Source organism: Ictalurus furcatus, chromosome 14 (assembly GCF_023375685.1).
Source record: "Ictalurus furcatus strain D&B chromosome 14, Billie_1.0, whole genome shotgun sequence".
Taxonomy (NCBI): domain Eukaryota; kingdom Metazoa; phylum Chordata; class Actinopteri; order Siluriformes; family Ictaluridae; genus Ictalurus; species Ictalurus furcatus.
This window is the reverse complement of record NC_071268.1, coordinates 21,456,505-21,484,242: the sequence shown is the minus strand read 5'-3', so window position 1 is coordinate 21,484,242 and position 27,738 is coordinate 21,456,505. Positions and strand designations below refer to the sequence as shown.

At 40.0% G+C, this 27,738-nt stretch overlaps 1 protein-coding gene across 2 annotated transcripts; it reads right to left on the bottom strand.

The window, feature by feature from the left end:
* prickle1a (prickle homolog 1a) lies at window positions 1-26,893 on the bottom strand. 2 transcript variants are annotated; one of them, XM_053641543.1, is made up of 8 exons: window positions 12,583-13,693; window positions 8,389-8,571; window positions 5,681-5,794; window positions 4,310-4,447; window positions 4,019-4,222; window positions 3,681-3,867; window positions 2,266-3,114; window positions 1-2,152 (listed from the first exon to the last, which is right to left on the bottom strand). In XM_053641543.1, exons 2-8 carry the CDS (start codon window positions 8,560-8,562, stop codon window positions 1,317-1,319), a joined length of 2,502 nt encoding a protein of 833 aa, XP_053497518.1. In that variant the 5' UTR covers window positions 8,563-8,571; window positions 12,583-13,693; the 3' UTR covers window positions 1-1,316. The 2 variants fall into 2 exon arrangements, with proteins under 2 accessions (XP_053497518.1, XP_053497517.1); XM_053641542.1 differs by lacking the exon at window positions 12,583-13,693 and adding an exon at window positions 26,622-26,893 and having other exon boundaries at window positions 3-2,152.
* Between the last annotated feature and the right edge of the window lie 845 nt (window positions 26,894-27,738).

Here is a 27,738-nt window from a genome sequence, read left to right as displayed (position 1 = left end):
AACATAGCTAATGTTAATCTCTCTTCTTAATCTCAGTTATTTAGGCAGGACTGTGAGACCTTTGGCCTTGTTGTTAAGATGCTAATTGCTAAAAGCAGGACAGCTTCATGCCGCACTAAAAGAAAACCTGATTGAGATTAAGAAGTTACGTCTGGACGACTTCTGGCATTTTAGATCTGAGGTGAATATAGAGTTTAAATCTGACCAAACATATTAATCTGGTCAAGTTTGGACAAAAAACTTTACCCTCCTTTCAAATAGTCAAGCTGAATAGTGCTGGGTTTTTATGCAACAGTTTACTAGTTTGGTTTTCCTTCGTTGTATTATTGCACTCTGAAAAAGATTTCTATATATAGTTTACAATGATGGATATAGCTGTGATGGAAGTACCTTTGTTAAACATTCCTCATGTGTCTAAAATCTTTTATCTTGTTTAAACTTAAATTAATTTTTTTGTTTTTGTTTCACAGACCAGTTCATGATTTTGCATTTTAAAACATTTCATATGATAAACATTTGTAATAAACATTCTGCATTTAAGAATGTGTTTTTGTTTCTAAATGAGTAGCATGTAAAAGAAACTTGCATTTGCTTTTATTGCCAAGCTCGTGTTTCACTGATTTCTTTACAACGGCCCATAAAAAAAAATCAAACCAATGGCGCACCACATAAAACAGAACGTAGGACGTCTTTTTCATTAGTTTGTTTTAATAAAAAGAAGCATGTGTACATGTGACCCTGAGATAACAAGGGTCTAACTGCATTGCATTTGGTGACATTTTTTATTTAAAATAAAAAAACAAAAAAACAACAACAACTAATTAACAAAAGTGAAGCTGCTGCAAATCACGTCAACTACTGCTATGTCAACTACCATAGTACTTTTGTCTTTGTTAAAAATTAAGGGATATAAAAATATCTGCTTTAAATCAGGACAGTTTTTTTGGGGTTTTTTTTTTTACAATATATACACACACACTTATATTTGCACAGTTAAATATTCACTCAATTATATATGGTACTTTTATAAATATAATCTTTCATTGTGTCAATGACCAAGTGACCAGTTATTTAATAAACAGAGCAGTTTGGTTTGGGGTTTTTTTTTTTTTTTTTTTTTTTGCACAATACATGGAATATTACTGAATTGCAAGACAACAATGTCTTTTCAAGAATGTGCCAGTCTTGTTCATCAAAAATACTGCAGAAATGTTTTGAGCTAGGGTCAATTTTGGCCTTTGGATGAAGGCAGATAAAATGCAGGAGCTAACTATTGTATTGCAACATATTGGTGACTAGTTTTGAATCTATAAAGTCTATGAAATTATACAATTTTTCCCCTTATGTCCTCGCTTCTTTTTGGAATTTTTCCTTGTGCCATAATGTGGGGATACTTGATTGGGGAGTTTGTCAGCATAATACTGATACCTAGGCTGCCTGGGTTGTGGGATCGGTTGACCCAAGAAGAAACCTTCTTCCTCCGATTCAGAGGAAGAAGATGAGCATGTAGAGCACCAATCGTCATCGTCTCCATAAAGACGATAGAATCTCTCAGCAGCCTGGTTCTGCAAGCCGTAATCAGAGTTCGCATGCGCGTGGGAGTGCTGTACATACTGAGATGCAGTTATAGGACCACGCTGGAGATAGTCCTCTCTGAAGCACATACGTGCTTGTTCTTTGGGTACAATGTGCAGCGCGTTGTCTGACCGAGACTTTCGGCTCCTTCGTCTGTGGTTACGATGATGCCGACGGTGTCGCTCGTCCTGTTCATCAAAATGGTACACCCTTCTCCGCGTGCGTTCACTCATTGGAGGTTGTCGCACCTCTACATCTTCGTAGTGCCCATTGTCCACAACATCATCTGAGAACTTGACCTGATGAGGCCTTGACTGAGATCTGGACCTCCGGAGAACAGGAGGAATGGGTCGTTCCTCTGGGAGGGGGATCACCTCTTCTGGTTCTTCCTCCTCTACCACTTCTACATGCTCCAGCTCAGACGTAAGGCTCTTGAGGGAGTTGGCACTCCTGTGCAGCATTGAAGAGTTGAGAGTTCCCATGTTGCTTGTTTTTTCGCAATCCTGATTCTCCAGCTTGAAGTTTTGTAATGAAAAGGGAATATGCTTGTCTTTAAAATCCCCATCCACTGACGCACCTGGAATAAAAAGGATTAGATCAGATCTCAGTAAGGATCATGTTTCATTCATGAACTGTATTTTCCAAACAAATTTCATCTTCATCTGTTTCTTTATTGGTTCATATACTCACCTGTGATATTAGATAGTGCTAGAGAGTCCATGGAGTCTCGAACACTCTGCTCTTGCTGTTTAAGTCCATCCGTGATGCATTCCAGTGAGTCATTATACCACTGCTTTTCCTCATGTTTAAAGTTGGCACCATGTTCCAGATCAAGCTCCTGGATTTTCCTGCTGCTTGCAGGTCCAGGGTGACTACCATATGCAGAGTCTCCCAGTCCATCTTGGGAATGTGTCCAGTACATGTCTGTCTTGTACTTTTTACTGGCCAGACTGCTACTGCCACCACTGCCTGAAATCTTTGACTCCGTCTTATTTTTTATCTCAGATTCCGTCATCCAAGGATCAGTTGGTCTGTTGTCCTCCGGTTGCTGGAAGATTCCATGCTCTCCAAACTTAAGAAGCAGCTGGGTCATATAATCTTCATGCTCAGCCCATTCTTCATGGTCCTCTGGTACTTCCTGTTCCTCCCTGTTCCTCCAGAAATGATCGTCGGTTAAGTTCAAATGGGACAGCTTGTTTGACAAAGTGTCTTCCGCATTGCCCGACAAACCAGGGAACTTGTAATTTCCAGCAGGTGTGAAGAGCAGAGACTGGCGACACTGGTCTGCAGAACGACTGCTCTTTCCTGTTCTGACACTGCGACGGGATTCGCGAGATCTGCCAGACTGAAAGGCAGAATCTGACGAGTCTGAGGCATGGACATCCTCCCCAAGACTACAAGCTTTGGAACAATAGATGCGGCCTTGTCTCGGCAGGAACGGGCAACCAAGCAAGGAGGTTTTACACTGGGCACAGCTGAAGCACTCATCTGTGGCATGCCAATGGAGACCATCATATGTCATCTGAGCATGGTCAACCCCTAAATGAAAGTAACCAGAATTAGATATGTGTAGATTTTTACCACAAAAGTAGAAGTTGATGTAAATCAGAAGAATCAAATAGGGTTTGATGATGATACCCGTGCAACCTTGATGGTAGGATGACATGGGTGATGAATATATTTACCCAAGAATGATGAAGATATGTTTATTTATTTATTTGCAAATTCGTGAATTATCCATTTTGTTTGGCAAATATGAGATAGAATTTGAAAATAAGTCGCATTGGCTTAACTTCTCACTGATCACCAATTACGCAATCAGTCTAATCACTGTATAATTCACCTATTTTTGAAATGTTCAAGAATGTTAATTTGGACTTGTGTAAGACAGGGAGATTTCAGATTTAATTTTGTAGTCACAGGAATATTGCCAATTGAAATTATGTAATGACCCTTATTCATGGGGAAAGTGTTTGCTTCAATAATAAACCATGGCTATTAACTATGAGTCAGCATGATCAAATTTTGTGCAAAAACACACTAAAGTTACTGCGTTTAATTTACAGCCCAAAGGACATGAAGGCACAAGATTGACTTTGGCTTACCAATGTGTTCTCCACAGGCCTCACAGTATTCAGCATACAGGGACTCGAAGCACCCACAACAGTAGGGCCGACCATCTTTCATGATGTACCGCTGACCACCCAAAATGATTTCACATTCAAAGCAGGAAAAGTGCTTCATGTGCCAGTGACGGCCCTCGGCCTCTGTGCACTCATCGTCGAAGATGATCTGAGAAACATACAGTGTTTTATCTCATTTTGTGAAAGCTGCAAACATCCAGATGTTGAATCAATTGATTATGAACTGATTGAATAAACCGATTACCTCATGTTTCATACATTTAAAATATAGTGTTTATATACTGTATGTTTGCACTTACCTCATCACAGGCTGAACAGCGAGGCTTTAGCAATTCGGCATGATGTCTCCCGCAGTGAATCTTCCCCTCATGATAGAAATAAATGAGATCCACTAGAAGCTCATTACATGTTGAGCATGCAAAACATGCTGGGTGCCAACACAGTTCAGGCCCTGCTCTTGAGGCGAACACTGCCATCTCTCCTCCACCAATGTTCTCCCCACACTGAAGTTTAAAACAAAACAAGTCAGTTACATTTGTGTGACTGCATTGTTTCTAAGAATAGTAATAATTGTGATTTGAAAAACTTACATGTTCACAGATCGCATGAAGCATAGCCCTAGGCAGTAACTTTAGAGTTCCGCGCCCCAGTGCCTCCTTTTTTCTCTGCACACTAAACATGTGTAGCTCCTTCTTTTCTTCCTCGCCAAGGGACTGACAGTAGCGCACCTAAGACAGGAATTGATAGCTGTTGTTAAACGATTTTATGATTGGGTTTGTCCAGTTCTCTTTAAACCATTCAGCGACCTCTGCTTCTTTAGGTTGGGTGTGAACTATCAGAGTGATTTTGTTTAACAACACTTAATGAAAAGGAGGGAAATATTCAGAGAAAGGAGTCAGACATCTGCAACAAACCTGAGACAAAGCATGCAACGCGATAGTACTCCAGAGCGATAATTGTGGTACACACAACATGCATCAGAGCAGTGTCCTTACACACTCCGGCCTCTGCTAGTAAACCACAGCAATGTGAGGAATCTCTGTGCCACATGTTGTGTCGAGTCCCCCAGCAACATCATAAAATCACCAGCTCAAATGTCTCATTGTACCGTCACCCACAGACGAACAAGGAAACAAAGATGTCCTCTGTGATGGCATGAGGAATCCAGTGTATGACACTAGGTATGAAAACGCATGAGGTTAACCAGCTCCCACACTGGTTCATCCTTATAAAGCAATTTGAGTGGGGACTGAAATGTGATGCAGAAGCACAGTTTCATTCAACAATGAGTAAAATAATAGAAGCTTTATTTTTTTTCGGATCCTGCTGGAGGTGGTGGTGCCCCTGTGGGTTATGGCTTCAAACCAGAGAACCAGAGTTGGAGGTTTCCTGGCTCTAGAGACAGCATGTTGACTTAGATCTGGTATCTGGGGACTAGAAGTCCTAACATCCTTCCTTTGATCAAAGCCATTATTGCCTTGAGCAAGGCACTTAACCCCAAACTGCTATAGGGCTCCTGCTACAAAGTAACTCTGTGCACCCTCTTCTAGCTTAGCTATAGGAACACTTGAAGTGTAATCATTTTCTACAAGTTTTAACCAGCTTTTAGATGAACAAGTTCCCTAGAAATTTACAATACGTATATGGAGTATGCAAAGCAGACAGGGTGTCAACACAGTCCAGATAAACACTGCCTTCCTTCTTGCACTGATGCTCTCCTTGTGTTGATGTTAAGGTTTTTTGGATAGCATGTTCATTAGTCTTAGTCAGTCTTACCTTCAGCAAAAAAAATAAAAAAAAAATAAAAATACAACAACAACTGATACCTTCTCTTGAGCACATACTAAGGTATATATTATGTTCTGTAAAAGACTTTTTTTTACTATTATTATTATTTTTATTAATACTCCATCACAGTATATAATATATCCATTAGTATTTTTTTATTCAGTTTAGCTTACCTCATTGTCATGGGGAGGCAGTTGATACAAGAGTTGTTTGATGCGGTATTTCTCTCCTGGGCTGTTAACATAGGGAACCTTATCCTCTGGCAAACATGAGAAGTACAGCTGGACCTGCAAAGCCGATAGGGAACGTTGAAACGTTACAAATGAACCACTGAACTCAGACAAAACTTTTGGAAGTACTTACACCAAGGTGAACCCCATTTTTGAAGGCTGGTAGCAAATCTAACTGAATACGGATACAGTAGGTTTCTATTACATCAGCTGTCTTTAACCATTGGAGACTGGCATTTTTGCTTGCTAACATAATTACTGTTGTAAAAATGTGTCTCATCACACCTTTAAAGCTAAAAATTTCCTACCAGGTCTTCGTCATCAACTCGGTAAATGTGAGGCAGTGAATCTGCCCTAAATGAACACCTATCATCCCACTCTCTCTTAATGTAGTTGGATTGACTGATTTATAAAATGCATGTGTCATGGAAATATTAGTCGGTCAGGCTGTCCTATTCTCAAGGTGAACAAGCTTGTCTTGGAATGACGTATTTCACTGGCCTGGACATGCTGTTCAGACATCATTGACTGGAAACGAATGAAGAGCACACCTGCAGATACGCAGATGTGTATATATACACCGTGCTTCAATCAAATAGTGAACTGATTACAGGATTGTGAAATGCTGTGTCATAAGTTAAGGCATACTCCGAGCCTTACACTCAACCAGGTGATAAAAACCTGGCGTGGATGGATTCAAACTCCAATTTGCTCATTTCAGTAGAAGACGTTTGTGATCTGGAACTGAGCAGTTTTTGCTTTCAGTTCCTATGCTTTGATGTTGTGGATTAGAGCTGGCCAAATATGGCCTGAGATATCTTCTAGGCTACAGCAAGTGCGACAGCAAGTAGCCATAGAACGTCTTGTGCCATGGAATGTAATAGATATTTTAGTGAATCAATTAAATTCCTCCATATTCGAGATAATCACAGAACATTAAATGAATTAAACACACGATATCTCATCTTGCTGCTTGCTGGTTATTACATCTAGGTAAAGATCCCTGTACAACACATTCGATGAGCTGCAGTCTGCTTAAAATATTGCAGTTTAGAAGACAATCACATTAAATAATGCTGCAGTGACATTGTTAAGCAAACAACAAGAACATTTTCTCAAAATCACTTGTTAGGAAAAAAAAAATCCCTTTTATCAGTAGATATTAATAATGCAATTTTCTGAAAGGTCTTGTCATCCTTTTTAACATCTTGGAAGTACATCTTAAAATATTTGCAGCATATAGTAACATTTTAATACTATTTTAAATTCACACTTTTTAGTCAAGACAGGTACACAGTCACGCACATAACACGTATATATTTTACTAAGTAATTGCCTCCAAACTATAACCTTTTGTAAATATTTTTTTTACTCTCATTATATAATGGCACCCTGCTATTTATTTTTGACAAACGACAATCTAACGTCTCTCATCAGAACAACTGGAGTTTACATCAGGTTTAAATGGATATTACATATCCATTAGATCATCATCTATGAACAGAAGTGCCTGCCACTTATCTATGATAAATTTATTACTGTTCCTGACATGCTGTGAGGGGTCTATCTATGCTACTATTTTTCGTTTTGTGCAAGCCAAAAATGCTTTCTTTACTGCGTTTTCCCCTCTAGCTGGTGACCTCGGTATGGGGCATCAGTTTATGAGTGCTGGTCGTAACATTCAGCAGATAAAGAGGATTGGGCTTGTCTCCTCCTGCTCAAGCAGCATCCTGCTGTTATTCAGGCTGCCATTTAAACCTGACAATGAGCAGTAACATAAATCATGCTCATTTCATGCTAATATTACCACCCACTCCTCTGCCTTGGGCAACTAGTTAACAGTGTTTTTGAGTATCTGTGTACTTCCCCGCAATGATCACCTATAACGTTTTCGGGGTAATTTACGGAACGGCAGCTGTAAAGACATTACAGTTGCTCCTTGCATTTAACACAAAGGCAGTGTTTGGATTTTAGTCTTATATTGCTTTAGACCCTTTTCTCGCCCCTCACCCCTGATTGCAGTCATATGTGCTTCTCAGACGAGTAGGGGGATTAGAAAGCCTCTGAGATAACCGTTAAGGCCTTCCCTGTTGACTTGGAAAAGCGCCACATCATCACATTTTCAGTCACGAGAAGCCTGCCTTTGCAGACAGGCTAGTACAGAAAACAGCCGTTGCCGCGAGTGTTCCTCATACTGTTCGCTTAGCTGGCAGTTAGTGTTGATTGCTTTAGGCCATTGTCTGCCAGCTTGCCATAATGACTTGCAGACTTTTCCATGAAACAGTTTGTAAATAAAAAACAGCATATCCTGTTTCCAAGTGCCTGTGGGGTGATGCCTACAAAATGCTCTGCTTCCCTAACAAATGAGTTGGCTGATCTAATTAGAATGAATTAGAACAAGCTTGCTCACCCGATGGAGTGATTAATCTTCCTTTGTGTATAAATCAAGATTGCTTAAGGATAGTTGCACTCTCTAATGTCTGTTCATCGGGTTGTCTAACCCAATGACAGGCTATGAACTCAAACACGTTCCTAATAACAGTACTGATGATGTGACATGTATCTGTTTGGCCGTCTTTCCTGCCAGTTGTGCCATTCATCTGTTTGGTGAGGTTGCTACAGACACTAAGAGCACTCAACAAAAGGCTCACCTGTTCTGGTCTTAGTCCAGGTGGAACCCAGGCATACTCCTCCAAAGCACATCCTGAATCATCGTCTGAGGTAGAGCTTCTCTGAAAGCCGAAAGTGAGCTTGCCGACCTTCTGATCCATGTCCAGATGCTTCCCGATCCTGTGAAAACCACCAGGATTCTCAATGTTCATCATGCAGACCTCCTAGAGATGAAAAGTAAAAGAGAGTTAGTCATGAAACTATATCCGCTGAGTCTGGCAACAGTCAGCGAAGCGCCAGTATTCATTGCGTAAAATACATTATGCTGATTTTTGGCTATCAAACCAGTTGTGATTCATAGTTTTCCCTTGATGGAGAAAACAGGCCTGTAAAAGATTCTGCCTAAAAGTCTAATGGCACTTTTCCACTGCACGGTACGGCTCGACTCTGCTCGCTTTTGGGGGGTTTTCCACTGTGGATAGTACCTGGCACTTTTTTAGTACCACCTCGGTCGAGGTTCCAACCGAGCCGAGCCGATCCCAAATGTGAGCCATGTACTGAGGGAATAATGATTCTCCTTAACGAGTGGTTCTGCATCATGCCTGAATAAACATGTCATTTAATACATACTTGGCGTATGCTAATAATCTATTAATTGAAAATTATGCATCATTTCTCTCATTGCAGATAAAATTACAACAAAGGTTACTGTCTTAGATTTTTACATCTTGCTTGTTACCGATTTCCAAACAGGCGTTTATCGCCGTCACTCCTGTCGCGGCTGAATCTAACTTAGTCGTATCGAGCACTACGTAGGGTCTAGGACGGCGTTATTTTACATCCTTAATACGGTCCGTGTTCAGTGAACAGGAAAGGCGTTTGGAATACGGCCTGATCGTGTATTTGTACAGGGCTTCGATAAAACTACATTATTCCTGCGTGAAGGCGAGTAGAAGATGACACCTGTGTTGAGGTGGCACAAAACTGCGATGGAAAAGCGAGCTCAGAACAGTAAAGCGAGTTGAGCTGTACCACGCAGTGGAAAAGTGGCTTAAGTGTTACTGCTGATAGGACTATGCAGCATTAGGAGCACTTGGGTGGTCACATGTACGCTACAAGTCCCAGGCTATTGTAGTAGGCAAATACTGACTTTGTACACATCATTTACATTTTATGACTATACTTGACCATGAACGTTCAAATGTTTCCATTTCTATAGGATTTAACAGATTTCCTCTGTTAAATGTTTTTTTTTTCTTCAGGAAACTGACTAATAGCCAGCATAGCTACATACAACCTGCTTGTTTTATAGAATTATAGCAATTATTATTAATAAGTTGGATACTACAGTAGAATATTGTAAAGTCTCCTTCTTCTTCTTCTTCTTATTATTATTATATTTCCTCTTTTTTCCTGATTTTTTTTAAAAGTTTGCTTTCACAAAAGGATTATGCAGTTATATGAGTGAGTGAGTGAAAATGCATCCTCATTTTTTAAGAAACTCCTCATTCTTCTCAATTTTGCTGTATGCAGATGTATTCTGTGCATTCTCTCATGATGTGTTGGAAAAATACTTTGTTCAAATGACTTTTCCAGACATGCCCATTGATCATAAATAGTTGTGTAGTCGTGGTCAGATTTCAGCTATACGGACTCATACTGCGTGACTTCAGTTAGCCCTAGTCACCACTTTAGCACCCCTCCTCCTCCTCCTCGTCTTCACTCCCTGCTGTGGTTAAGTGGACAGCTGAGAAAGCCAGGCACATTTGATTGTACCCTTTGAAGTGGCATGATGGTTTGGGTCCACATGCTGCATATTCATGACTGTTCAGAGTATCTGTCTTGCTACTATTTACACATTGAAGAAAGATTAACGTGTCCACTGTATGAAGTGCTTCTTGTACTGCATTGTGGTGGAATTCTCGCCGATTACGCTCATTGAGTGAAAGTCGCAATTCAATGCGACTATTGACTTTCCATAATCTGGGCAGTCCAGACTCGAGTCTAAGCCATTCACCTAAAATCACCAGTGACCTGCCCAAAGCTGTTGGTATAATGAACAAAAAAAAAAAAAGTAGAACATCAGAAGCACTTATTCGTAGCCTGTAGAACTGGTCAGGTTACCAGATTTGGGGTTTGTTTGTTTGTTTTTTCTTCTTCTTGTTAATCTAAGATCTTTCACATTTTGAGATGCTTATCTCCTCTTTGATTTCTTAACCTGCAAGACAAGATCATTTATTACCACCCAAAACTCACAGGAGACCAGAATAAACACACATATTCTCATTCCTTCAGATATTTAACCCCTTAAACGATCGGCTTGTTATTCTGTTATTCATCTTAAAGCATATTATTCAGTAACTACTATTAATCATTCAGTAACTACACTGAAACTGATAGGAAAGGTATGTAGTTACAAGACTTAGGAATGTGAGTCTGGACCCACGGACAGGTCTAGGGGAGTTTAAGAGTTTAACACAAACTTTAACAAACAAACAAAAAAAAAAACAGTTGAAAGGGATGCCCTTTAATCTTTTACGATCTCAAGTCATTCTCCTGTGTTTGAATTCAATTTGAATTCATTTACCAGCTGCATAATGTGCCAACACACCTTCAGCTGAACGTTGTACTTCAAAGAATTTTGCTCATTTTCACATCATCAGCCCTTCCCCTCGGACACCATGCTGGATTTCAGCGTTTAACTAACTCCATCCTGTTTCATGGACCACCGGGTAGCCTGAAAGCCACTTTTTTCCCCATGCATGTGAACGTGTGGCCATTTCCAAATGTATTCCTCTCCTAGCAGTAAGTGTTTAACATCCATTTCTTTTGTAGAAACCCTTGTTAACATGGCTTTGGGAGGCCAAGATGCATATCTTTTAGATCCACCCACGGAGAGCCTGAATCCCTCAGCCAGAGGCTGTGCACAGGGGGTCTGAGGGGGTTAGACTGTCACACATACTCATACAGTTGGGGACCAGTCACTGCAGTCACGTATTAACATTTGAGAAATCTGATCTAAACAGATATCAGCTGTAGAAGTTATGGGATGAAGGAAATGCTATGTGTGTCCTGAGGAGCTGAGGTCAAGCCCTAACAAATTGAAGTTTCCTGAATCACTAATAGCCATATCTTTGGAATTTAGTTCAGATAAAAGCTATCAGCATTAAGTTAATGTGGTTATCTAGGAAATCACACTAATAAGCAAGTCCCCCCCCCCCTCCGCCCATTACTTTCTGGATAACAAACAGGCTTACTTTCCTATGTGTGGTTATGATGAGTTCATGTTCATCCCAAACTGACAGACTGAACAAAAAGTTTTGCACAAGTGTACTGTCAGAGGCCAAGAAACTTAATATTCACTCCAAGCCTTGTTTGATTTGAAACAGTGCAAAATACTGTGAGTTCTGGGAACTTAGCTAAGGCTCGAATGTCAAGAACATGATCCTTGGCACCAGATCTAAGGTCTTAAAAGTCTCCGTGTTCCACAAATTAGAGTTTCTCTTCACTACAACAGTCAGGATTAGAGCATTAAGTCAACAAGTCTATATCCTTTTGTCTGTCAGAGATTAGATATATGCTCCAAAAAAGCACTTCGACTCATTCTTCTACACGCAGAGAAGGGAAGCTCGGAAGTATAAGTAGGACCATTTGTCCTGAACAACAGCGTGTCAACTTCTTGAACAATACACAGTCCATGTCCATTTCACTGTCCACTAATGTTGGCTTATATATTACAAAAATAACACTCGTTACAAATCCTTTAACTATGTGTTGAGATATGCCGGATTCTTCAGCATGTGAGAATGATAAAATCATAGGTTAGAGTCCTACAAAAGAGCACTATGCCATACAGCCAGTGTACTATTCCATGGCCAAATGGCTGAAAGGCTTGTCATTGTAGCTAGAAAAGGACCACCTGTACTCAGGCAGGCTTTCATCAGGCAGTTGACTAGAACTTGCTGGTATTTAGCCACAGTTTCTCTGCGGTCAGTCACACACTTTTCTACCTCTCTCACACCATGCTTTATTCAGCGAACCCAGCCTTTTAACAGATGCCTCTATGCCACACTTGCACTTAAGTATAGGGCAGAGTTTAAAATGTTTAGAGTTTAGAAAGTAGAGTGTTTCATGACATAATGAACTAGTTATTATTTCTTATAAAGCACAGAACTGTACATCAAAGTCAATCAAACTTTTATCATTTTTCCTTGATTTACCTTTCTTGACCTTACCTCTTAATACACAACTCTTGAAATAAGGGAACTCTCCAAAAGCTCCTTGTCTTTCTTATTGTAAACAGATCCCTGGATCACATGTCCTCAGGTGTAACATTTTCCAGTCTTTTCATATCTAAAATCCAGTTGGCTAGATCCTTAGGCCTCCTGTTGCATTTCCTTCCAGTAATATCAGTCTGACCGATGTGCACATCCAGCACACAGCTGGGGATGGGAGAGAGCGCGTGAGCGAGCGAGCGAGAGAAGAGCAGTTCAACCAGATGGCTCCTGCACTTACTGCACTCCTGTGGAGCTCTGAAGCCACTCCCTCATAACCCAGCCTCAGCCATTCAGCTTCAGCCCCCCCATATTACACTTCATAATACACCTCTATATATTTTTAGATTACATTTCAAACACTGAGTATTTTCCTCAGGAGTTTCTTTTTACCTCAGAATTTTCACACATTTAGGCTTTGCTAGCCTTCTTTAGGTCAACTGAGTCATGTGCTTTAATGAGCATGGTGTTGAAGCTGTTATTTCACAAGGGCAATGAGGCCCTGCTTGCTTCAGGATGCATCAGGAGATAAAAAATTGGTCTATGCTCAGATTCAGAGGCATAACTACACATTTAGTAGCATCCCATTACAAAGCATCTCCTAATTTACTCATTAGAAATATCCAGTGATATACTGTATGTCAACAAGCAACACACTAATGTAGGAAGGCCAACATCATAGTATGTCTTCCCTATCCATGACCTTTCCACTGAATGGCTAGTCAGCATCAGTGCGTGTGATAGGTAGCAGAAAGGACTTGTGTAGGTTTGTTATAACAATGCTTTAAAATCGAAAACTACTGTACTAATGTGTCAGTAATAGCACCCATAGGTTTCATTAACTCATGCATTTCAACTAACAAAACTAGCCAGAGGCAGTATCAGACAGCTTTCCTCCCTAACAAAGCTGAATGGGCCCAAGCTACAATCAATCTTTCACTTCCCAATCAACAATGACGTCAGCAGGTCCATGCCACTGTGCCTAAGAAAAGCTCTACATGCAACCCTGTGGGACTATTTCCATATGAATCAACAGACTAGTTCTTATCCAGATCAACCACTTCCACAAGGAAGTTTCATGATTAGTTGCAATATTCTTTAACATCTGCCATCTATTTCACTGGATTTTAGCAGGAAAAGTTGAATTAAATAGAATGAACAAAACCCTGATGTCTGAAGTGCATTTGTTGAATTGACTTTTAAACCCATCCCAGAATATGACGTAACCTCCCAAAATTAGACAACCTCAAGGTTCTAACTTAATGCACAGTTGACCTCATCATCTCTATAATTTCCTGAGGAATGTGCAAAAGTTGGAGGCCTTACTGTTGTTTCAATAAACAAAGCTTGAAGTTGAGTCCAAGGTGCTTGCTTCCTAAACGATGGAGGATGATGGAGGAGCACGAATTCACCCTTCCCAGGGTGGTCTCTGTGGGTAGTCCAAACCATTTCACTGCAAGCTAAGGCGTTTTCGTTCATGAAACCAAAGCTCCCTCTGAAGTCTGCAAAAGGTGTATGATTATACACCCTGACTAATTCAACCGTAATGCAGGTTCATCTTTGAAGTACAACCTCTGGTTTTGGGATGTTAGATAGAACTGATAGAAGTGTTCTGACTATCTTCCGTGCAATGATTGATAAATGACAATGTGGTTGTGTGGGGTGGGTTGTTTTTTTTTTTTTTTTGTGTGGACAAAGCCATTGTTGCAGTCAAGGACATAGACGCTCAATCCCAGCAGGTCTGAGCCCAAACTCCAGACCTTTGTGTTCAGAGTGAGAGGAAGAAAGAGTTCACACTCCCTTGCATTAGCAAGTCTTTGAGAGATAAACAACCCCACATCCTGCTGTGAAGGCATTCATGAGTCTTTGCTTGGAGTGTTGAAAATGCTGTGACCTCTGTCTTCAGTGGACAGGCAACCAAAACATTACTGTATTCACAGTGCAATTTTATTAAGCGAGCATGCAGCAATTACGGGGAATTATGAAACGTTCTCAGGTGCCTCGAGGCCCAGATGGCATAATGGCACAGCTTGCAATTAAAACCTAAAGCCCAGTAGTAGGGAGCACCTCTGCAATTTTTACAGAGGTTTTTACTAGGTGAAGACTCTGGCAACATGCATGAGTTTTTCACACCTCTTTAATTATGGAGGGAACAGTTCTCTGTTACTACTCCCTAATAAAAGTTCTTGTCATGCGCTATAAGTTGATGCCAGCTTTCCCATCTGAGAAGACGCCATGAGTCAACTTTCATTCTGTACATAGTGCACATGCCAATTATGTCATAGATGCAAAGTCTTGAGACAAAATTTTTCTTCTTCATACAAACCCCACTTCAGAACTCTGATCTTAGTTGATGATGCCTTACAACAAAGTACAAATAAGGTGAGCTATTATTTATAATTGCCTATGCATAAGCTACAAAATGTCAAAATATGTCAAAGTGATTTAGGTAGTGCCGCTAACACTTCTTGGTTCTATTGTTAGAGTACTAGCTCTTGTTTCACAGGTCAGGGTTGATCTGAAATACTTGTGAAATATAAAAGAACACAAGTCACACATCCCTGACCCCTAGTTGTTCCTTAGCTACATAGAGTCATAAATCTCCTGCCCCGTCTCTAACCCCCCCCCCCCCCCCCCACTTCTGCTCACTCGTGTTCAGAATGACCCAAACAGCAGCTCACACCTGGTTTTAACTTCTTTGAACTGTAAAACAGACGCTCTGACCTAACTTGTCCCAGCTCAATACACATCTCATAGTAGAAATACTACAGTGCAGGTTGGAACAAAACTGTGTCCTAAAGTCACAATCCTGATCCACCCAGTTTCTCAATCTCCAAGGACTTGGCTCTTTTCTCTAAGCATAGTCTTGGCTCTCAGAATAGTGTCCTATATTTGACAGTGTCCTAAATTCTACATAATGTGGGCCAATTGTCACATGGTCAGTTGCTTTGACTTTGGTCATACATCAGATTCACCAAGTGTACTCAAAGTCTTGTCTGGTTTCTGGTTGAAACTCAATCTTTCAAAGTCCTCATGGAATATATACTTTTGCATATCCTTGTTTTGTAATTTATTTTATAGCATCTTAAAAAAAAGAAAAGAAAAAAAAAGCACTGACTCTGAAAGGTCAGCTCTCACTCTGTAAGGAGTCACTTAGTTTTTCTGACCCTGTAAGGACATGCTAAGAGTTGCAATGATCCTCAGACAAGGTTATGTCCCGGCAATTTACTGCGGTTCACAGCCATTGTTTAAGATAGTGACTAGTTGTGTGCTAGCCATCTTATAAAAGTAAGGCTGTTTCAAGACTTTAATGACCTGCCAATGGCCATTATCAAGACACAAGCATAACAAAGAAAGAGCCATAAAGACCAATAAAGAACCATCACCCTACTGTAACAGCCCTTTGCTCCTGAGCAAGAGGAGGGAAAGGTCAACTGATGGAGTGTTGCTCTGATATGGACTACGCCACATTAGTGCTAACAGACCTGGGTCAATCAGTGGTCCTATAACCTTCAGATAACCCCTTTAATTGTATATAGTAGGACAGGTTAAGCCATCTTTTGTTCAGACATCATAGAAAGTTTACACCAATGTTACATATTGGCAGATCCTGAAAAATCTGAGAATTTCTGAATTTCAATGGCTGGGTGAACTAATCAATATTTTTAGCTTTAGTCCAATATTCAGTTACTTTTGTCATATATTCTTGCCTCTACCAAAATTGGGATAGATCTTATGTAGAATTTACTTTATTTCTAATGCTACAGTATCGTAGATATTAAGAACCCTACACTGCCAAAAGTGTCTTGTAATTGGAATTGTAAGTGGGACTGATAGTGTTGAATTTCATACAAATGCAATGGAATTTACCTCATCTGAGATCAACTCTACTGAGCTATATGATGGAACATTGTATTTCACCCTCTATTTGACTCTTTCTCACCTAGCTGTAAAGAGCAGAGCTCATTGTGAACAATGGGAAGTGGACTGACACATTCCTACACTGTTAAGGGTAGGAAGTCCTTTTATATTGTCACACTATACACAAAGACCATGTGGCAGTCAAACACATACACTTGGACAAAGGGAGTGTTTAGTCCAAACACGTATATTCTGATAGGAGAATCTGCCAACAAAGCAAGAAAAATGTCAAAAGTTGATTGGTGTTATAGAGTAGTCACATTATGGCGGATTAAATTTCTGGATATAAAACTAACGAAATCATCAAACACATCATTGTGTTTGTTTTACTTATGGGTCGGCTCACATCCATTTCAAATTTACATGTACCTGACTGTAGCCTTAGAGAAGGTGATTTAAATAACAGCACTTTTAACAGCACTAATTAAGCGCTTTGGAATATAAAAAAAAAAAAAAAAAAAAAAAAGTGAATCACCAGTGAGTTCACATAAATTATAACTTGGAATTGACCTGAAAAAGTGTTTCCAGTTCTCACACATCATGTGAATATCTCCCAGGCTGTCTAACACTTCGAAAGGAATAATCTAATGGCCCAACATTCGACAATACTCAGGAACAGTTGACAACGGTTTCCAGCCCGCAATCCTTCAAATCATTAACATTCCTCAGAGAAGCGCTCCGTTACAGTTTTTTTTTTTTAATTTTTTTTTTATAACCAGCTAATTGAACACATGCCTCAGTGGCGCTGCACAGGGAGAAGCCTCACTGTGCATGTCTGTCTGGTGGATGCTTCACTTTAGACCTGACTTAATTGGGCACAATTTAAATCATTAAAGAAGTAGGGAAGCTGAAATGATAAAAGATGGCGAAAGACGGTTGAGTTCTACTGTAACCCTTAGACAATACAGATGTACAGTGGGGTCCAAACGTCTGAGAGCACTACTGAAAATGCTTCTATTTTGCAACAATTTTCATTAAAAATTATATTATTCACAACAATTTGAGGGAAAAGTAATAGCTTTGAAATATTTACATGTATTTCAGAGCTTCTTAGTGTTTGGTACGTCACTTTTTTTGCTTTAATGACAGTGTGTACTCGAGTGGGCATGGACTCCACAAGATTGTACAAAACCTTATGATCCATTTGAGATCAAATGCATTGGAGTGTCATCTGAAAACGTGCTTCAATAGAACTGATTAGGCGTGAGGAAAATCTGACCTTTCATACAAAGCAGTTAACATGGTCAATATCAAACGCCATAAATGTAATATATTTGCTTACGTTTAAATAGGGACCTAGAAATAAATATTTCAGAATAACAAAACCTTGTGTTTACTTCCTATTTTAAACGAAAAAGAAAAAAACTGATGTTCAGTGTGGTCTCAGGCTTTCGGACCACACTATATATCATTATTTGGTTGTTGCTCCTTGGTCTCTACTCTCCATGTAGTCATAGATAAGTCTAGATATGGCAGTCTGCTTAAAAAAAAATACATTGGAAGGTCAGATGTCTGGGTTCCTTAGTAAAGCACACAAACCTGTGCCCTGTTAAACCACTGTCAGCGTTATACTGATGGTGTTGATGGATTTGACCTGTGACGCTAGGACGGTCGGATGTTTTTTGTCTACTATGTTGACAGGCTGCCTGACCATGGCAATGGTCTAGCGTGACCTCGGTAATATCACCCATCCAATGCTGACTCAGGGTTGCACCGTCACCCAATAAAAGAGTTTCATTGACTCTTATAAACCACATGTGGCTGTTGCCTCTCTGTCTGTCTATTGTGAGCACTAAATTGCGTTTTATTCTTCCTCCAAAGGTCAACCCTCTACAAACTTTTACTCCAGTTTCCTGTTGTTCTTCCCGAAGCAAATCAAACATTGCAGACTGCTGACCTGAAGAGACTGAGGTTACAGTTTATGGTGGAGGTCACCAATCTTTTCCATTAAGCATATTATTAAACATATTTTCTAGGTGCAGAGAGTGTGTTCCTAACTATTTTCTTCACTTTCTCCAGACTGTTATGGCTTTCTTTGTGTATCAATCCAATTGTTGGACATCACAGCCATCAGGCTTTACTGGTCACAAGCTGTTTGTTGGAATTGTGTTTGTTTCTAAAAGTAAAAAGTGGAAAATTATGGTTATGTGAAAAGGCATGAAATAAATATAGACACTTTTTTTTTTTTTGACGTGGTGACAAGCAAAAACGCAGTTAAATCACTTGAATGTCATTGTTGGGTGTCAGTTAAAGCATATAAGTTGGGTAGAAAATAACGGGTGTGTCGATTTATAGTGTGTAAGCTGTGTGTGTGTGTGTGTGTGTGTGTGTGTGTGTGTGTGTCATCCCATACACATCTGGTTGGCTGCCATTCCAATGTTTTCATTCACCCTCAAACAGGAAGACAGTGTGAGCATTCCAAACAAACTCAGCACTCTTTGAACCCCCATCATGTGTGCTGGAGGCAAGACACTCGTCTTTGTCACCCCCTCCCTCTGCACCATTGTGGGCTGGAGGATGACACTGGGAGGTATGTCCTCATCCTGCTTTAGTCAATATTGACCCACCTGTATGTTGACCCCAGATCCTACTGATGCTCACGTCTGTCATAAAACTGTAGGAACCTCACTGACTTAGCAACCTGTGTACAGGATACAACACAGCAACTTCAGTTTTAAAAATGATTTACAGACAAACCTATCTTGTTGGTACACCTTGTGGTACTGTAGTATATATTTTTCTATGTGCAGATTGTGTTCATCTTCCTCTAACCCTTTATCAGTGTCAGTTTCTAATCACACGTTGTTGTTGGCTGGATATTTTTGGTTGCTGAACTGTTCCCACCGAGAGTGTTTACATACCTGCTAATAATCAGATCATTATCGAATGTCGGTATTTATCTGATTACTCAAGTGCCCATGTCAACAGCATACGCTGAGATCTTAAACCAGATTAAGACTTATTGGATTTCAAAAATCTGAATAAGCCACACAGATTTTACTCACCAGCACTCGGGTTACTGTGCTGTTTGGAAATCCCAGCTATGCTGTTGCACCTAATGTACTCAAAACCCACACCCATTCTCATATCACTACCATGAGAAATAATATGTAATGAGCAGTGGTGCCTTTTCATTGATGGAGGAGAGCTGACAAATGGGCTATAGACAGTAACTGTATACCGACACGGTGCACCTGAAAAACTGGAGCACATACAGTGGTGAGCTCCCACATACAGGGAGCTAGTTTAAACAGACTGGTTTAGAAAGTAAAGAAACCAAATTGGCTCAAAGTGTTGTGTGTCAGTGTATGTGGAGATCAGATAGATTTCCTCCATCTGATTATTTTCCCAGGCAGCAGCACTAGTGACAGTTTAAAACCGTGTGCAGTGGATTCCACTGGTGACATGCCATAATCAAATGGCACAGGATCTCTAGCCTGTTTTGTCTATCAGATTGTCTCTAAAAGACACCCTCCAAGACTCTTTTTGAAGTATTCCAAGGGTGACACGTCTTAACCAGCTCGCCAAGTAACTTGCAAAGTAAATTTAAAAAAAAATAAACCGTAATTCATATGCTTCTCATAATAATCTGCTGTCAATCCATTCTGTTGAGTGTTGCGTCAGTCTTATGGCATAGCATGCAGATTTGAAATTCCACTCCTAATGCAAGTAATCAGCATTAGTTATATGACACATAAGCCCTTATTAGTGGTCAGTAACATGAGCATGTGCTCTTCACATAACTTTATATGATCAGTAAGATCAAATGAGCTGCTGTTTTCCCAGATGGTACCACAGACAGACTTTGTCTGGCTTCCTTCTCTGTCCATTACCAAAAATTCAGACTTATATATGTATGTATACACACACACACACACAGACACACACAGACAGAATGGAAAGCTGTAGGAGCATGGTGTACTTCTGTTTGGATGCCGAATAGAAATATGGGTGTTCATAAGTCCTACCTTGAAACTATATAATCATTTCTAGCATGATTACCATGAGTAAGCCAATTAACAGCGCACTAACAGAAAGTACTATATCATAAGCCACCGAAGCTAAATCTACAAAAGCTAAAGCTCCAAAGCTAAATCTCTTTAATCTCCAAAGCAGTGTTGATTAAAACCACTTTCAGCCGAAGCCTTCGTTAGAGTCAGCAATTATAAAGTGTAAGATGATAAAAATGCTATTAAAAGCTCCACTAGTGCGTCTCTTTACCGTGGTTCAGTTTTAATTCAGTTCATCTAATATATTTAAGCGAGTATACTTCTTGTTACTGATGGGACTAGTGACTAGGAGGATTGAGGTTCAAATCCCACCACTGCCACAAAGGCACTGTTGGGCCTTTAATGTGTTATCTTACTATTCCTATTCGTGTCTTTGCTGAGTGTTTCTGAAACACATTTGAATTGATTTTAACTCTAAAACTGTGTGTTTTAATAATCTGCATCTCCAACTCTCATGCTGTTTTTGCTAAAAACCCATCAGTCATCAGTATTCATTAGCGGAATCCTAATGTTCATTAATGTTCACAAATTGACTCACACAAGTACCAAAATATGGCTGCTGCTCAACGTCTGAACTCATATAAGCCTGAATCTGTCACAGAATATCAGCAAAATACTCGGTACAGTTTATCAGGATTAGGTCAGTTATAGTGCTTCTACACAGAACAGCGCAGCTTGCCACGGCTCAGCAACATATCCCAGCCGACTGTGTGTTGCTTTGCCATCGTGTAACTCTACCCATGAAATGAAGAGTTTCTCTAAAGGTTATCAAGTGACAGGCACGAGTACTAAAATACTACTCTGAATAAAAATGCTTTTAAAATCAAAGCGAACATCTCTCAGTTGACGGTACAGTGTGTATGGTGCTGCCACGTTTCTCTCTCATAAAGTAAACTACTAAGCACAAGATACAGCTTGTTTCTACCATGCACGAAATCAAAGCCACGTCTCAAATGAATTTTTAGTGAAAAGACAGACATTTAAAACACACTCGAGTAGCGCAGAATCTTAAATGTATTTCTACACCATGCGTAAGGGCACTAGGTAAGCCGTTCGGCTTCATTATATTTATCCAGTATGTAGGGTGCAAACAAAGCTGTTTGGGATTTGCCTTAACTAAAAGATGGTGGCTTTTACTTGGATCACAGGAAAGAAATGTAAAATGAAGTTACATTGTGATGATGAAAAATATTGCTGCGTGTCAATAAATAAAAATGAGTCTGAAAGCTGAAACTTTTGCTTAAGCCTATGACGTGACTTCTTAAATCATGCAGAGAAAGTACTCTTGAAAAGATGTAGAACCTTTAGTAGACAGTCTACACTACTGATGATTTTTGATGAGTTTAGAGAAGTGACTGCTGCCAGAGACATTAATGTAGGTGCTTCTGTGACCATTGTGTTTGACCAATCAATGGTCTGAACTATTTATTTATTTATTTTTATTTTTTTTTTAACTCCACGTAGGTCACATTTACATTCATGGAATTTGGCAGATGGCATTATCCAGTGCTACTTACAGAAGTGCTTTGAAGTCTCTACCAATAAGTACATCTTAATACTGGTTCACTAGGTCAGTCTACAAATCCTTTTGGGAAGGTTAGTTGGGGATGTCACAGCTCGCCTCGAATAGGACCTGGACCAAGGCTGAATTTGAATATCTCTACTACCCTACTATTCAGTAGGTGAAAAGCAGTACTCCAAAGGAGTAGTTTGTCCGAATTCTCAGTATTCATAAAACAGTAGGCGAGAAATACCCGGATGACCTACTGCTACCGCTGAGATTCTGCAGTATGGAACCAGCGGACACTGTGGACGCTGCGCTATCCCAGAAGACAATTGGGACAAGTGAGGAAGAGCTTTCAGAATAAAAAAAAATGGCGGAAGGCAGCGTGTCGGCTCCTTTGAAGTTATAGTTCACATGACCGTGCCAACATGGTGGATGTGGTATGCCCGCATTGTATTCATACTACATATACCGAACAGTACGTACTGCATCAACGTCCGAGCAGTAGGTATTGAATTGAATGCAGTACGTACTGTCACAGTATGTGATTTCGAACACAGGGCAAGTCTTGTTTTACAATGGAAATAACAGCAACATGGAGGAATATGGGTAATCTACAGAGCCCAGCTGATCCATGCTACCAAGTGGAAAAGTAGTAGAAAAGTGCTAGCGCTGCATTCGATTCAACTCAAGTCTGTGATTCTGAGTGGTTTGTGCAATATGTGCTTATTTTGTCACAGCTAAATTGAAGAGACTACAGTAGGTACTTTCTCAGTGTGGGTGTAACTGAAGAGTTTAAAAACATCTAAAATACAGGATAAGACAATTTTCACAATATATCCCCTTTAGTGAGCGGACAGTATTCTGTCTCACTTGTAATTTGCAAGACAGCAACTGTTTACTACTCTTTCTTTCTGTTTGTATCAAGACTCGCAGTCACCTTAGACACACACACACATCTAGCACGTGTGTGTGTGTGTGTGTGTGTGTGTGTGTGTTTGTCTAAGGCGACTGCGAGTCTTGATACAAACAGAAAGAAAGGGTAGTAAACAGTTGCTGTCTTTCATTGCAGCTAATGTTTATTTTTCTTCCTGGTTGACCATCCACACTGTGATAATGTCTGTCTGATCCAAGAGCAATTCAAATGGCACTAAGCGGCCGCATACGCATAGACCACCATCAACTCAACAAGCCGCATATTCTAGAGCAAACAGCAACCAGAAGGCCAAAACCCTTTTTTGGGTAGCCGGAGCCTCTGCCCCGCAGTCTGTCTGCAGCAGGAAAGCCCAATCACTGCTTCTTGTCTCAGCTATGAAAGACAGTGTTATTCTGTCATGAGTGCCATGAGTTTATTCACCCACTTTTCTTCTCCCCTTTCCTCTCCTTTCTCCCCTAGATGGACCATGTGAAAGACTGCCAGAGGGTCTGGGTTTGGAGCAGTTAGCACACGAGTAGGCAAACGGTGATTAATTTGGGCTCACACAAACGCCTCTCTGTGTACGTTGCACCAGCCCAGGCATTAAATCAACAGAGAGACGTACACATGCTGGCACTAGGGATTAACTGTCGACTTCTATGGCACATACATACACACACCATGTTCCATCCGTTTACACTGCAATGTAGACATGTCCTTGTTATCTCGCTCCAATCTAGCACCTTGCTGAAACACACTTATATTAATGTCCTCCTGTGTGAGGGTCTAAGCCTTGAGCTGTAATGGTAAAGCACTCATATGGAGTCAGAGACTTCATGGAGTCTCTCCTGCCATTTGGCACAGACACAAGGAGCCAGTCAGTCAGAAGGAGTGAGAGAGAGAGAGAGAGAGAGAGAGAGAGAGAGAGAGTGAGTGAGTGAGTGAGTGAGTGAGTGAGTGAGTGAGTGAGTGAGTGAGTGAGTGAGTGAGTGAGTGAGTGAGTGAGTGAGTGAGTGAGTGAGTGAGTGTTGGGGTTATGGCTATTAGAAAGATGACCCTGTTTTTCATTTATGAAGCTTGGGAAATTTAAACAGCAAAATGACTCATTAAAAAATCGAATAAAAATGGAGATGGAAAATAGATTAATACTGAGATTTGGTGTATTTTTTCCCCGCAGAAGTGTGATATGAACCGGTTTTTAAAGTGTTGCCTATTTAGAAGAAATGAGCCTATGGCATTTGGTTTTGCTTTACCGGTATCTAGAGCTTCCTAACAAGTCAAATTACAAATTTAAGCCAAGGTTTTTTTTTTCTTTCACAGCAATACTAGTATCACATTCTATTCTTGGAGAAGCATGCTCAATTTGTCTTCAATAAACTTTATTTACAATAACTAGTGACCACTTTGTACATTGTTACCCAATACACTACCAGAGGCTTTGCTCTGTCAATAGCAAGCTTCCTCAGTGCCAAATTTTATTGAATGCAGCGGGCATGTAATACCCAATATAACCACTAGAGGGTGATACAGTGTTTCTATACATAAAAATACATGTACATTTTGGTATTTCTTATTTCTAAAGGAAAGAGAATAATCTATAAAACATTTAAATTACATTAGTATTACTCACAGGATGAGGTGAATTTAGACCATACTGTAATATTCAGTTTAAATGTCTGCCATGCGCATGGTCTGAGATTATGTAGTCCATTGAATGTAATCTGCTTTCAAGTTGTAAATAGGGGTGTACATTCTCAGAATTAAGGTACCAAACTATAGCTAAATTACCCTCGTCACTGCTCTTGTACAATCAGTGGTATCTTTAGTAGCTTTCGCCGGATATGTGAAATAGAGTAACTTTAAAATAATAATACAGTACGTAATTGGACTTTAGGGCTAACTGATGTACTTTGTACCCTAAAAGCTAGTTAAAGGTACACCGCAGGCACCTTCTCAGGTAAAAGATATGTACAAAAATACAAAATATTTTCCTTTCATGGTACCACCCCACAGACAAGGACAAGTACAGTTTGGTACTTTATTTAAGAGTATACAAACTACAAAATGACATAGGACAAGTACAGTTTGGTACTTTATTTATGAGTGTGTACAAACTACAAAATGGTGTAGGACAAGTACAGTTTGGTACTTTATTTATGAGTGTGTAGAAACTACAAAATGGTTTAGGACAAGTACAGTTTGGTACTTTATTTATGAGTGTACAAACTACAAAATGGTGTAGGACAAGTACAGTTTGGTACTTTATTTATGAGTGTACAAACTACAAAATGGTGTAGGACAAGAGCAGTTTGGTACTGTATTTATGAGTGTGTACAAACTACAAAATGGTGTAGGTCAAGTACAGTTTGGTACTTTATTTATGAGTGTGTACAAACTACAAAATAGTGTAGGTCAAGTACAGTTTGGTACTTTATTTATGAGTGTGTACAAACTACAAAATGGTGTAGGACAAGTACAGTTTGGTACTTTAATTATGAGTGTGTACAAATTACAAAATGGTGTAGGTCAAGTACAGTTTGGTACTTTATTTATGCGTGTTTACAAACTACAAAATGGTGTAGGACAAGTACAGTTTGTACTTTATTTATGAGTGTTTACAAACTACAAAATGGTGTAGGACAAGTACAGTTTGGTACTTTATTTATGAGTGTGTACAAACTACAAAATGGTGTGTGTCAAGTGTAGTTTGTAACTTTATTTATGCGTGTGTACAAACTACAAAATGGTGTAGGACAAGTACAGTTTGGTACTTTATTTATGAGTGTTTACAAACTACAAAATGGTGTGTGTCAAGTGTAGTTTGTAACTTTATTTATGATTGCACAAACTACAATATAGTGTAGGACAAGTACAGTTTGGTACTTTATTTATGAGTGTGCACAAACTACAATATAGTGTAGGACAAGTACAGTTTGGTACTTTATTTATGAGTGTGTAGAAACTACAAAATGGTGTAGGACAAGTACAGTTTGTAACTATTTATGAGTGTGTACAAACTACAAAATGGTGTAGGACAAGTACAGTTTGTAACTTTATTTATGTGTGTGTACAAACTACAAAATAGTGTAGCTCCACTCAGTGACTGGATTCTTGCAGTAATATGAATAAACCTGAGCTCAGAATGTCACATTTCACACTCGTTAACATTATTTTTCAGATGAGAACACGGATAAGGCTGAGGCTAAGCTTTAAAATGGCTAATGGTTACGGCACCCTGTGAAGAGCAGTTGGCACCAAAGTGACAGGCAACAGCTGAGCCTCAGGCACAAGGCCACTGTACGCTCGGCTTTTTTCAACACGCGCTCTCCTAACGACTTGCCTACACACGCAAAAAATCCCCCACCACACCAAATACACTGGCTAGACAATCTGCAGCCATGCCTTCATTATTCCGTTCAAAGCACACTTTGATTACAGGCAAAAGTTAAAGATAAATGTTACAGCTGTGATCATTAATTACACTACCTGAGAGTAATAACCTCGCGCGCGCGCATGAAAAGTATTAACAACACAACACAACACAGTCACGTGCGCGCCTCGGTGTAATTTACTGATAGACTTGGCTTTTGATTTCCCTTTCTGTGCAGCTGCGTTAAAAAATAATGACAACTGAGAAAAAGAGACTTACGTGAAAGTTTATCCACGGACACACTAATGACCTCGAGCCCAATAGTCCTTTATCTGAGTGCGCAGTTGTGCTTGGGTGTCATTGGTGTTAAAGCTGTCCCTCGTGCGTGAATCAGACCGCGTCCAGACAAACGCATATAGTCCTGTGAAGAGCACAAGTCTGCATGTCCGAGCTTCAGCTAATACTGATAGAAACTCAATCCTCTTGATATCAAGTCGTGCTAACTGTGTGCTACCTCTGCAGCAGAGTGTACTTCTCTCTCCTGAATCAGGAGCACAGAGTAAATGACATGAGCTCTGCTGCTCTGAGCCTATTGGTTTAGATCCACCCTCCTCCCTTCAGAGAGAAACACATTCTTGGCTGTCTGGAGTGGAGCAAGCCTGAAGTGTGTTAGACTCAGGCAAAATAACAGCAGCATATTCATATTCATATTCATATATATATATATATATATATATATATATATATATATATATATATATATATATATATATAACACCATCTAAACATGTTAAATGTACTGTAAATGTTAATGTGTATCTTTATCATACTGGAATGCAGAATGTGTACTTTTATTTCAAAGATATGCACATAGGGGAGAAAAAAACACACACAAACAAGTACCTTTCCTTGTCACTGGTGGTACAGAGTACCAAAAGTACCACTATTGTGTATCTTTTCAGTGGTAATGTGAACGTAGTGTACTTTAAAATGGTTTAAGCTGCGTAATCGGACCTCGAGGACCACACTTGAATTACCTTGAATTAGCTTTTATATTAATACTTTAAAGGTACACTATATGTGGATTTGTGGTTAGTACGTTTGCCTCGCACTTCCGGGGTTGGGGGTTCGATTCCTGCCTCCGCCTTGTGTGTGTGGAGTTTGCATGTTCTTTCTGTGCTTCGTGGGTTTCCTCCCCAGTCCAAAGACAAGGGTTGTAGGCTGTAGTGTGTGAGTGTGTGTGATTGTGGCCTGCAATGGGTTGGCACCCTGTCCAGGGTGTCTTGTGCCCTGCCCCGAAATCTCTGGGATAGGTTCCAGGCTCCTCGTGACCCTGTGTAGGATAAGCGGTATGGAAAATGGATGGATGGAGGTTCACTACATGTACATTTCCTGG

Excerpts from the sequence above, each read along its gene's own strand:
- prickle1a (XM_053641542.1), bottom strand. The coding sequence starts at position 8,562 with ATGATGAACATTGAGAATCCTGGTGGTTTTCACAGGATCGGGAAGCAT. Across the intron at positions 3,868-4,018 it reads GCTGTTCAGCCTGTGATGAG|ATCATCTTCGACGATGAGTG; the intron begins GTAAGTGCAAAC and ends TATGTTTCTCAG. Across the intron at positions 3,115-3,680 it reads GGCCTGTGGAGAACACATTG|GGGTTGACCATGCTCAGATG; the intron begins GTAAGCCAAAGT and ends ACTTTCATTTAG.